We start from the raw sequence: 11324 nt of genomic DNA, 5'->3' as shown, positions 1-11324 counted from the left end.
CTCTCTCTCTCTCTCTCCTCCCTCTCCTACTTGAATCAACTGATGGACCACAGCACACAGACACACTGCCACCGCGCCACCACTACCCCTCAATCACTGCCACTGCCACTACCACTGCCACTGCCACTGCCACTGCCACTACCACTGCCACTGCCACTGCCGCTGCCGCTGCCACTGCCATCGACGATAGTGGTGTGGCATATTCTACGCTCTATGTGATGGCGTGGTCACTTGGGATGGCGCAAGCCCTCACACAATTGGTGAGGATGTCAGATAAATCTACTTGGTCTACGGGGTTACCACACATAGTACTGGTGTCCAGCTACACATGGATGACGCTGTTGGCTTGAGTGTCTTATGGTTTTATCACACGTGATGATTGATTGAGCCACACGTGTGCTACCAACACCTGACGGCATGCACACGTTGACAAACATGCACCATGTCCAGCCTGACAGTTTGGCTTGGCTCAGTCTTCTGCAGTCTTCCGTAGTCTGCTAATCTCGGCGCAGTCTGGGAGCCATCATCACATCGCGCCAAAAGGCAAAGCCATAAAGTCATGGGTGGAAGAAGACTGATGCTCTTAGAATCAATTTTTTAAATCATCGTATAGAAGAGGAAGAGAAGCGCCAGGCGGGTGTGTGTATGTAGGGCCCACATGTCAAGTCCCTCTCTCACATTGAGGTGGTGGCTCGCGAGGAGGGGGCAAGATCGCGCCATAAACAGCGCTACGCAGCACAGCCCTTGAACAGCGGGCTTAGGCCTTGACCTGCTCCTGGTACGTGGGCTGATCCGAGTAGCCCCAGCTAGAGTTGTACTTGGTGCGGTCGGGCATATCGGGGCTAAACCAGGCGCCGTGCTCCGGCCCATCAGCCAGAGGCCATTGGTTGGCAAAACGCTCCACCAGGTCTGGATTACCCAGGTAAGGACGGCCAAAAGCAATGACATCGGCATGACCGGCGGCCAGCGTCTCTTCTGCGGTCTCGGCCGTGTAGCTGCGCGCACCAAGAGAAACAAAAGAAAGGCAAGGAAAACGAAAAGTGAGTCAAACGAATGATTGCCGGGACTGAGATGTGGCTAGTCTTGGCAGAAGAGACGGGAGACACTGGAGAGACCAGAACCATAAACGTACCCGACGTTGCCAAAGAGAGCAGTGGCCTTGGGCAAGAGAGGGCGGATCTCCGTCAACTTCAGGGGCTCGCCCTTCTCGTGGAAACCAAAGCCCAAACCATCGAGGACCTGCAGATAGGCCACCTCGTACTTGCCCACTTGCTCAGCCACGTACAGGAAGGTCTCGCGGAAGTCATCCGAGCCCATACCACCAAAGTTGCCGTTGGGGCTAATGCGCACACCAACGCGCTCCTTGGGGTAGACCTCGAGCACGGCCTGAAGGATCTCATTCAGGAAGCGGAAGCGCTTCTCCACGCTGCCACCATATTCGTCCGTGCGGGTGTTGGAGCAAGACTGCAAAAACTCGTCAATCAAGTAACCATTGGCACCTGATGATGGAGAGGGGTAGCGCAAGGTAGGCCGCCCAACGTGAGGCAAGCACGACCAAAGAATGACAGCGGCACTTTGATCCAACAATGGGCACACCGTTGGCCGTCCCTCATCACACACAAACACACACACACACACGCACGAAAAAAAAGGCACTGGTGGCAGGGGCCACGAGTAACAAACATACCGTGAAGCTCGATGCCATCAAAGCCAGCGGCCTTGGCATTGGCCGCGGCCTTCTTGTACTCCTGTTGGTGTCGAGTTTAAGTGGCAACTGATGGTGAGGTTCGTGCCATGTACCATGCGCGGCAACGCTGTGAATTTGAGCCGCATAAAAGTGTAGTGAACTCGACCCACCTGAACAGTGGCCTTGATTTCATCCACGGTCATCTCGTGCGGCACCTCGTAAGGAGCGTGCGAGCCGTCGGCCGTGTTGACGCCGCGCTCCGACACGATGGCAATGGGAGAGGGCCCAAAGGGCAGCTCGCCATTAAAGAAGGAGCTGTGGGCCTGGCGGCCCATGTGCCACAGCTGCGCAAAGATGACGCCACCTGCACATATCGAGTGCCCATGTCCATGAGTTGAAGAAATGGCAACAGAAAGCGTGGCTCAAAAAAAAAAAAAATTGAAAAAAAAAAAGCAAGAAGAGCCCTGCTTACCCTTGGCATGAACGGCATCGACGACCTTCTTCCAGCCCTCGGTCTGTTCCTGGGTGTAAAGGCCCGGCACATCGATCCAGCCGGCTCCCTGATACACGCATGATCCGCACACATGGTGAGCAAACGAGTGCCACGGGGAAGGACTGATATGGTTCAGAGTGCGGTCATGGCAGCGGCACTCACGCGCTCCGTGACAGGGATGCCCTCAGTCACGATCAGGCCGGCGCTGGCGCGCTGTGCGTAGTAGTCGCGGTTGAGGTCATTGGGGATGCGGCCGATGCTGCGTGCACGTGTCATGGCCGACATGGCAACGCGGTTCTTCAGGGTCAGGTCGCCGACCTTGACCTCTGACAGCAGAGTTGGATAGGGCGTAGTGGCAGCCATGGCTGAAGTCAAGTGCAGGTGGCGAAGAGCAGTAGCAAGCGACAGGTGGCTCTTGATTCGGACTCGACCAAGCTGTTGAAAAATGCGTCCTTGAAGCGCCATCCTGCACCTTGGACCACGAGGTAGCCAAGGAGCAGCGGAGAAGGAATTGATGAGGTGGAACCAACCAGGCTCTCACGACACGGTGTGTACGGAAAATCTGCAGCTGCGTCCGGTTCTCCCCCTATCCACCACTGTGTCTGCCCACAGGGCTCAGTCAGTCCTGCTGCCGAGCACGAGGCGATCTGCTCTGGCAGACAACCCTCCCCGACTGATTGGACCAGCTCCTTCCAGACTGCGTCGTGATGATGCTCAATGAGCAAAGCCACATCCCCAGCCAGGGAGCTGCGCCAGCCCACAGCAGGCAGGCATGGCGGGGGGAGGTGTATTCAGTAGCAGTCTCCCTAAGGCAGAGGCAGCCGTGTACGCAATGTCGCAATAAAACTTCGGGACTGAGAGAAGAAGGTGTTCAGGTGTTAAGGGAGGGTCATGGTGATGTGATGCATCAGTATTATTCGAAATGACACCACACACACACACACACACACACACACAAAGGAAAGAAGAAAAACTTGTCACAACATGACACGAAACCACGGGAGAAACCATGACAATGACGATGGATGACAAAAAGGACAGGTTGGCTCGTGTGGTGTTTTGCTGACAATTTATTGTCAGATTATTGTTGCCGGGTGTCCGCAAATTTTGCGAGAGACATGGCGGCGGCGGCGGCGACAGAGACGGCCGGGGTGGATCCCGGGGCCATCTTGAATCTCAACGTCGGTGTCTTGGGTCATGTGGATAGCGGGAAGACTTCGCTTGGTACGAGAAGGATATGGCTTTGTCATTTGATTTGCTGAGCTACATCTGACGCAAGCTGTCCTCACTCCGTCTTGTCATCGCCTCTTTGAAAAGCCAAAGCGCTCAGCACCGTCGCCTCCACGGCTGCCTTTGACAAAAATCCACAGAGCAAAGCCCGCGGCATCACCTTGGACTTGGGTATGTCACATGTTTCGACCCCTGCCTTGCACTCGTCTGTTTGCGCTGGACTGCACGCCAGACCGCGTTTGTGAAGAACCTATGCGCCAGGCCAACAACCAAGGCTCAGGGTGGGTGACTTGTCTGCTCACACTTTGGCTCGTCGCTGTTTTCCCAAACCTCAATGGTTCCCCTAGGATTTTCATCGTTCATGCTCCCCCTACCCGCCCATTTGCAAGGTACACGCGCTCCCTTAGTCTGCTGCTCTTCACGGCACGTTTGACCCTACGACGCACCCCTCTCACCTCTGCGTGGCCACAGTTCCGGGCAAGGAGCTGCTGCAAGTCACGCTGGTTGATTGCCCCGGCCATGCATCGCTCATCAAAACCATTATTGGCGGCGCTCAAATCATCGACTTGATGATGCTCGTCATTGATGTTCAGAAAGGTACCATGTGCTGTGTGTTGTTTTCACTCAACGGCGCCATCGCTGCTGCTGACGCACGACAACGCCCTCCTCTTCGAATTCCATGTACGGTAGGCATTCAAACGCAAACCGCCGAATGCCTTATCATTGGCGAGATCACCTGCGACCGCCTGGTACGTCGCCCGGGTGTTGGATCAGGGTTAACATTTTTGGGCTGTCGCTGCCCTTACAGAGAGTGTTCTTGATCGCTCGGCACCTCCCCTTGCGCTTGTGGTTAGGTGGTGGTCATCAACAAGGTCGACATGCTGCCCGAGGGCGATCGTGAGAAACAAATCGAAAAGATGAAGCTTCGTCTTGCCAAAACATTTGCTCAGACCCGGTTTGTGAAGCGGAGCTCGAGTCCTCGCACGCACTACCTGCCCCCTTATCCAGCCTCCACATCTCATGCTGCCGCACAACACTGCAACGATCATAGCTTCAAGAACCCACCCATGATCACAGTGGCCGCCAATCCTGGTGCGTCTGGTGTCAGGCTGGCAGACGCAATCGTGGGCTCCCTCTCCTCACCCCAATCCCAATTGTGCACCAGGCTCGGGCTCACCGCAAGGCATTGAGAACCTGATGGACCAGCTCGTCCAGGCCCTGCCCCGCCCCGCCCGCCAAGTGGATGGACCCTTTCAGTTTGCCGTCGACCATTGCTTTCCCATCAAGGGCCAGGTACATCATCATCATCATCATCATGCTTAGCGTGTCCTTGATAGTGGCAAAATATGGCCCTTCACAAAGCCAGCCCGGTGCTGTGTTCGTGTTGACGGTGAATCTAAGGTTGATATTCCTCGCACCCCTTCCATGATTTCATCAGGGAACCGTGTTGACGGGCACTATTACCCGAGGTCGTGTCAAAGTAGACGACATGATTGAAGTGCCTCACTTGCAGGTACTCATTCGCCAATCGTGGCTCGGCCCTCCCTTGCTTGCTGTTGCCATTGCACGAGCGTTTGAGCATAGTACTGCTGGCCCATATTGCCTCCTTAGGTTCAACGCAAAGTCAAATCGATGCAGATGTTCAAGCGGCCAGTGACCTCGGCCGTCCAAGGTGACCGTCTGGGCATTTGCGTGACACAGTTTGATGCCAGTAGCATGGAGCGAGGCATCTTGGCAGCTCCCGGTAGCATGCGGGCCGTCACAGGTGCGCAAGACTTTTTTTTTTTTTGAATCCATATATCTCCCCCTTTCTTTTGTTTGCTCAAAGGCTGTTGCGCCAGCCAGACATATGCGTCACCGATGCTCTTTCGTGCAATGTCAATAGCGGCGGTTGCAGCGGTCCGGCGTATCCGGTTCTATAAGCAAGCCCTCTCGTCTCGAACCAAGATCCACGTTTCAGTGGGCCACCATACACTTCTCGCCACCGTCCTCTTCTTCAAATCGACTCAGGTTTGCCGTGCTGCCGCTGGACGCCGCAATATCGGCCCTCGCTCATTGCGCCACATAATATCATGCTGCCACAACCCCCCACTTAGCCGAAATACGAGTTGGATGGGCCGCTACCCGAAGGTGGTACGTACAACTCTGAGCTGCGCCCCTGACCGCAGCCCGCCTGCCGCGCCACGAACAACAGACGGCGTCTTGCCGTTGCATTTCTAATTTTGTGGGCCCTTGATGGCCTGACTCACTTTTGGTTCTCAGCCTTGGATTTTGACACTGAGTATGCTTTTTGTGACGAGCTGGACACGGACGAGACCTGCCAGCAGTATGCCGTGCTAGAGTTTGCCACGCCCGTGATGTGCAGCCCCACAAGCCTGGTCATCGGCTCCCGGCTTGATGCCCAGCACGACGCGTCTGCCGTACGTCCATCCCACCTTGGCTTGGCCACGGAATGCGCCTGTCACCAATTCTCATCTCACAGACACCGTGCACTTTTATGACCGGAACCCAGTGCCGGCTAGCATTTCATGGGCGACTGCACGCCATCACGTCCGAGGCCGATCCCCGTACTTCCTGGCTACCCTCGATCCGCGTCTACCGAGACCGCGTGCGCGAGGGCACAGTCGAGCGGTCAGTTTGCACCTGCTCAAAGTCTTGCACACGCATACACGACACGGCGCCCTCAGCAAAGGTGCTAACCCCTGGCTTGTCACCTCGTTAACACCGTCATGAAATTACCACAGGGTCCATGACGATTACACGCTTGTCTGCCGGGACATGTTCACCAAGGAAACAGACATGAATAAGTTTGCCTACAAGCCGATCACACTCTCCACGGGAGACACGGGGATGATTGAGGGGGCGTTTGGACAATCCGGCAAGTTCAAGGTCCGCCTAGATGAGCCTTTATCACAGGCCGCCCGCGATCGGCTTCCCAAGTCCCGGAAGCAAGGGCCCGTCATTCCAGATGAACCCGTGCTCGTGGCCCTCCACTTGCGCAAGTACCAGTTTGCCAACAAGTAGTAGAGCTCAAGAATTCATGGCATTTGCGTTACCCAAGTGGTCGAATCACCTCTCTTTGCGTACTTATTATGATGTACCCTCGACGTTATTGTCTCAGAAGAGTGACTAACACCAAAGCCCTTGTGATAGGGTAGGATAGGATGCTCCCATTCGATATACCATTAGCGATGCGCCAGAAAAACGAGTTCATCTCTCTGCAGGACGACAATTCAGCCATCGCCGCCATAGAAAGCTCCGAAAAAAAAAAAAAAAGAAAAATAGAGCTGAGAGCGTTTGGCTGCATTTTGTAAAATACTTTTTTTTTTTTTTTTTTTTTTTTGGATGATGAGAACAGCAGACGACGAGCCGTTGGCTCACTCAGGGCAGCGTGGCAGCGGGGGCAGCGGGGGTTGATGGGAGGCTGTTTTGATGCCTTGGTGATCGCGGAGGATGTTGAGCTTGCTGAGGGACGGGGTGGCTGGCTCCTTGTCGTTGGACGAGCTTGTGCTGGCCGTTACGGCTCGAGTGCAGGCGCTGCGGGCTTTGAGCGAGTACAGTCACGTCGACAGCGCAGAGGCTTTCCATGTCGCCGACATTCCTCCATGGCCCAAGAAGGGTGGGAGTTGTATTGACAAGGCAGCACCAGCTCGATTGCTGCCATCTGCTTCGCGTTTGCTGGCCGTCGACATGTGCAACGGTTCTGCTCCACCCTTGCTCGATCGCTGCAGCTCAGCCCTTGTTGCGCTGGCCTTGCTCACCGGTCCCTCTGAGTGGCGGCGAAGCCTGGTGCAAAGGGAGGCCTTGTTGGCTGTGCGACGTCTACGGCTAGAGCCGACACTCGCACGTCTTCAGCAATTTGCAGCTCACACGAGAGTCAAGATACGACTCGAGAGTTCTGATGTGGACATGTTGGATGAATCTGGCACACGAGCTTGGCAGGCCCTGCACGCGTACTGGCATCGAAACGAGCCCACGTCTGAAAAAATAAGCGTCCCCTTTGAGCAAGGGCTGGCCTTTTTGCGCTGTATGCGCCCCAATGCGTATGTTCATGGCGGGCGGGTTATCATGAGTATCGACCAAGTTCCCGTCGTGCTCATCGAGGCTGCTGAGCGTACCCTCCGCCAAGAGCTGCACGTATTTGCGCGTGCCCGCGCGCAAATCCTTCAAGGTGAATATAAATGAAAAAAAATGTCCAGGCTCTGCAAATGGGTTAAGGTTGGCTTGCCTTGCACTCTTTGTCGTACATGCTCACATTTGATCTGTTGTGACCCTCCATCACCGCAAAATAGACGAGGAGCGTGTGGTGGAGGTTCTGGATTGGATTCAAGGCCTATGGTCTGCCTATACCATTCCCGAAGTATCGCTGCAGGTGGATGGTGAGCCATTCACGCCACCGTAGCTTCAATTGCGCCGTTGCTGATACAGCTTCTGACAACCTTGTATGGCGGGGCTTCGCAGATACTCCGCCGCTGAGAGCAAATCAAGTGGACGCGGCAGCATTTTGCATGCCCTTGTGCGCTCGGCGATGTCACACCCTTCTGCGTACGCACCACCACCTCAAGCACCATGATCGTGTCCTTTTTGTTCTTTTTCTTAAAGGTACAGATTAGATCGCCAGGTGGTGCTATTGGCATGAGAGCTACAGATGCATAGTGAGTCGCAGAATCAGGTCCAAACCTGTGTGTCATCTAGGGGCCGGTTTGTGTGTGACGGAAAGCGTCGAACTCTTCACCAGCGAGTATCGGCAAGCTATGGGTGCTGCTGCAGTGGCCCGCAAGCGTTACGCGTACAGCATCCGTCACCTTTACGGGCTAGAAGGGTCGCGCATTGATCACTCGCCTCAAAGTTGCAGCGATGTCTTGCAGGGAGAGGGGTGTCCCTTCCGCTCTGCAGACGCCCAGCAACTCAAGCAAGCACTCCATGTACGGTAGCTTTTACATGCATATCGTGTCAGGCAAGGGCAAGGGCAAGGGCAAGGGCAAGGGCAAGGGCAAGGGCGAGGACTCCTTCCTTATATTTCCTCTCGCACACGCTTGTCCTTCTGCTCACCACCGCATGAACACTGCCTTGGGGTGGACAGGAGGGTCTGGGGCCAAAGCCCACGCCTAAACAATGCTTGCTTGCAGAACAGGCCTTGCAAGCATCTCGAGACGGAAATCCCAAGGTACAGCCAGCACTGCCCTGAATGAGGAGGATGCTATGCTGCTGCGCCGCTGCAAGTTTTTGTTTTTTTTGTTTTTGAAGTACGTCTCAACAACGGGATGCTTTAGGTTGCTTGCTGCAAGTACTTTCATGCAGTCCACGAACCGGAACAGGGTGAGTCTGAATGTGCTGTGTGTGTGTGTGTGTGTGTGTGTGAATTGGGGTGGGGGGCGTAGACGGGCAAGGCCGGAGAACGGTGATATCTCATGTTCCCGCATCGTCTTTTACACGGCTCTCGACTACATTCATGGTTGTAGAACTTGCCATCAGCTACGAGCGACCCGATGAATACTTTCGGTTCGCGCTCCAACTACACGACGCTTTGTCTTGAATCAGAAGGACAGTTGGCAATTTGATTGCAGTTGAGCGTTCAATTTGGTGGCACATGACCATGCCTTAAGAGTAAGGGCCGACTGGGTGGGACCCGCAAAGATGTATGCGTTAAGCGTGGGATGTGAAGGTCTGCGCTCCACACCGATGCTGCCAAAGAGATTGGGCTCCAGGACTGCGACTTGCGCCAATCATGTTCAAATGTCTACAGTTCATCGCCGTCGACAGGCCGTGCTGCATCCTGATGACCATCTGCTTCGCTGAAACTAAGATTGAGCAATTTGCGACAATCCTGTTGAATTCTTTTTTTTTTTTTTGTGACGACGCTCGTGATCGTGCTTTGCTGAACAACTCCGACGAAGGGTTGTTTCCAGGATAGAAAACCACTTCTGGCGTCTTTAAGGTCTCCGCGCAATGTTATGTGGAGTGAGCTTTCGTGCTGATCACAAAAGGACAAGATATTTTGTGCCTCGAAATACAACACAGACTTTCTTTGAATGCACGTCAAAAGCAGTCCGACTTTCGAATTCATACACATGAGTTGTGCAATTCACAGCCAACTTTTGAATTAATTCACGTGTGTTTTTTCAATTCGTGCGATTCAAACGAACTCAACAACTCCCACAACTGTGCCAACAAGCACTCGCAGTTTCTTCCCACTGGTCCCCGCAACGATGGCTGCATCACCTTTCCTCTCACCCAGAGCAGATCAGGTCGACATTGTGACCGGAGATGGCGACCATCCACTGGCGATGCCCATGCCATCGATCCAAGACCAGATGGTCCAAGAGAGACAAAATCAAAGGTCTGAAGTTCTTGAATCCATGGAGAACGAGTATCGAGAGCACAAAGTCAAGATCATCGCCAACTTCAACTACAAGGGAGGCATCGGCAAAACTACATCTTCCATGGCGTTGGGCTGGGAGCTGGCTGAGCAAGGCAAGCGTGTGCTGCTGGTCGATGCTGACCCCCCAGCATAGCTTGACAGATTTGCTATTGACACACACTTGCAAGTGCTTACATCCCAACAATCACGAAGATCTAGCGTGGTATTTGTCACAAACCAGCTTCAACACGCCCGGCTTAAGGTATCCGGGCTTCACAGGGCGAAACAGCCTGTTTCTTGCGTTTGCCCCTACAATGTGCGACATCCGAGATGTCAGGTTGCTGCCAGCCCAGGTTGTGAACATTCCCTTGTCAAGCCAGAGGGAAGAGCGCCCATTTTCCACCGTGACAAAAGATAACGCGAAACGGAGCAAGGCTCTATTTCTGCTCCCTGGCGCGTTGCAAGTCAGCAAGTTTGCTGCGAGCATCTTGAAAAGCGAAGGAGGCGCGTCGCGAGCAGACAAATTTTGCACACCACGCAATGTTCTCCAGATGACGGCATGGTACTACAACATCGACACAATTGTGTTGGACCTTGCCCCAAGCTTGGACGCTTTTACGCGTTTGTGCGCCATGTCTGCCCACGCCATCATTACCCCTTGCTTGACTGACCTCTTTTCTTGCGAAGCTCTGAGCGTTGTCACTTCGCTGTTTCAAGGCCGCGCGCGGGAAGAAGCAGAGCGGGGTCCTATGGATGACGAAAGGAAATTGCGTCGGTTGCTGAATCTTTTTGAAGCCGAAGAGCCAAACTGGAACGAATGGCTTCAGCAAGAAATCGAGATTGCAGAAAGATACCGTCCAGATCTCATGCGGCCAAGTGGACCAAAGTTTTTGGGCTGTGTCATCACGCGATACCAACGCGCACACGTCGTTGGCGGGATGACGCGGAATGCCCACTTTTGGTATGACCGGCTGAAGCAACGCATCCTTGGCCTGATTGGCACGTTGGGGTCAGTTGATTTTGAAGGACAAGACAAGCATTGCGAGTGGTACCAGACAAACCTTGGGGTGCTAGGTTGGATCGAAGATGCCAACCAGCTCTCTGCAATTTCCCACCGCGAAGGCATTCCTGTCTGTCACATCAGGCCAGAGATGCTGAAAACGTCTGTGACAGACGACCAAGGCAATACTCGGCTGCGGAGTATGGAGGCCCGTGAGAGACATCGTATTCTCGTAGACACTCTACCTCGGATGCGAGTTGCTATGGTCGCATTGGTGCAGCGACTGCTGAAAGGACTTGATGAGATTGATGCCTGAATGTTTGTCTGATATTTTTTGCTTGTCGTTCGTTGCCGTGTACGTGTTAGTTTTTCTTGCGTCTTCATCATGTCACCAAGCAACACGAGCAATTTAAAAGGCATGCGCGAGCCCGTCGATTCATGACAATCTGTGAGCTGACCATCAATTTGCTGAAGGACATTTGGGGATATGTATCACGCTGCTGTGCGAAACAGGTGCACGGGTGGCCTTTGGATCACCAAGGTCAAGGGCTGG

At 54.1% G+C, this 11324-nt stretch overlaps 3 protein-coding genes across 3 annotated transcripts; 2 read left to right on the top strand and 1 right to left on the bottom strand.

Moving 5' to 3' along the window:
* Nucleotides 1-576: 576 nt before the first annotated feature.
* Nucleotides 577-2609, bottom strand: MONBRDRAFT_33145 (uncharacterized protein). The gene is made up of 6 exons (XM_001747274.1): nt 2343-2609; nt 2160-2247; nt 1858-2051; nt 1688-1748; nt 1133-1499; nt 577-995 (listed from the first exon to the last, which is right to left on the bottom strand). The coding sequence occupies exons 1-6, from the start codon at nt 2541-2543 to the stop codon at nt 758-760; spliced, it is 1149 nt and encodes a 382-aa protein (XP_001747326.1). The 5' UTR covers nt 2544-2609; the 3' UTR covers nt 577-757.
* Nucleotides 2610-3298: 689 nt separating this feature from the next.
* On the top strand, nt 3299-6434 carry MONBRDRAFT_26933 (uncharacterized protein; the record flags this gene model as incomplete). The annotated part of the gene is made up of 15 exons (XM_001747370.1): nt 3299-3404; nt 3498-3581; nt 3758-3799; nt 3882-4007; nt 4101-4159; nt 4265-4365; nt 4462-4502; nt 4576-4703; nt 4849-4923; nt 5022-5175; nt 5296-5420; nt 5507-5543; nt 5673-5830; nt 5923-6041; nt 6155-6434. The coding sequence occupies 15 exons, from the start codon at nt 3299-3301 to the stop codon at nt 6432-6434; spliced, it is 1635 nt and encodes a 544-aa protein (XP_001747422.1).
* A 429-nt stretch (nt 6435-6863) lies between these two features.
* Nucleotides 6864-11087, top strand: MONBRDRAFT_9650 (uncharacterized protein; the record flags this gene model as incomplete). The annotated part of the gene is made up of 5 exons (XM_001747369.1): nt 6864-7581; nt 7703-7789; nt 8106-8340; nt 9649-9890; nt 10051-11087. 5 exons carry the CDS (start codon nt 6864-6866, stop codon nt 11085-11087), a joined length of 2319 nt encoding a protein of 772 aa, XP_001747421.1.
* Nucleotides 11088-11324: the final 237 nt, after the last annotated feature.

The sequence above is a fragment of the Monosiga brevicollis genome, genomic scaffold (genome assembly GCF_000002865.3).
Source record: "Monosiga brevicollis MX1 MONBRscaffold_16 genomic scaffold, whole genome shotgun sequence".
NCBI lineage: Eukaryota > Choanoflagellata > Craspedida > Salpingoecidae > Monosiga > Monosiga brevicollis.
Note: the sequence above shows the minus strand (reverse complement) of the source record. Positions and strands in the feature narration are given on the sequence as shown.

Excerpts from the sequence above, each read along its gene's own strand:
- MONBRDRAFT_33145 (XM_001747274.1), bottom strand. The coding sequence starts at position 2,543 with ATGGCTGCCACTACGCCCTATCCAACTCTGCTGTCAGAGGTCAAGGTC. Across the intron at positions 1,500-1,687 it reads TGATGGCATCGAGCTTCACG|GTGCCAATGGTTACTTGATT; the intron begins GTATGTTTGTTA and ends CTCCATCATCAG. Across the intron at positions 996-1,132 it reads GCTCTCTTTGGCAACGTCGG|CTACACGGCCGAGACCGCAG; the intron begins GTACGTTTATGG and ends TGGTGCGCGCAG.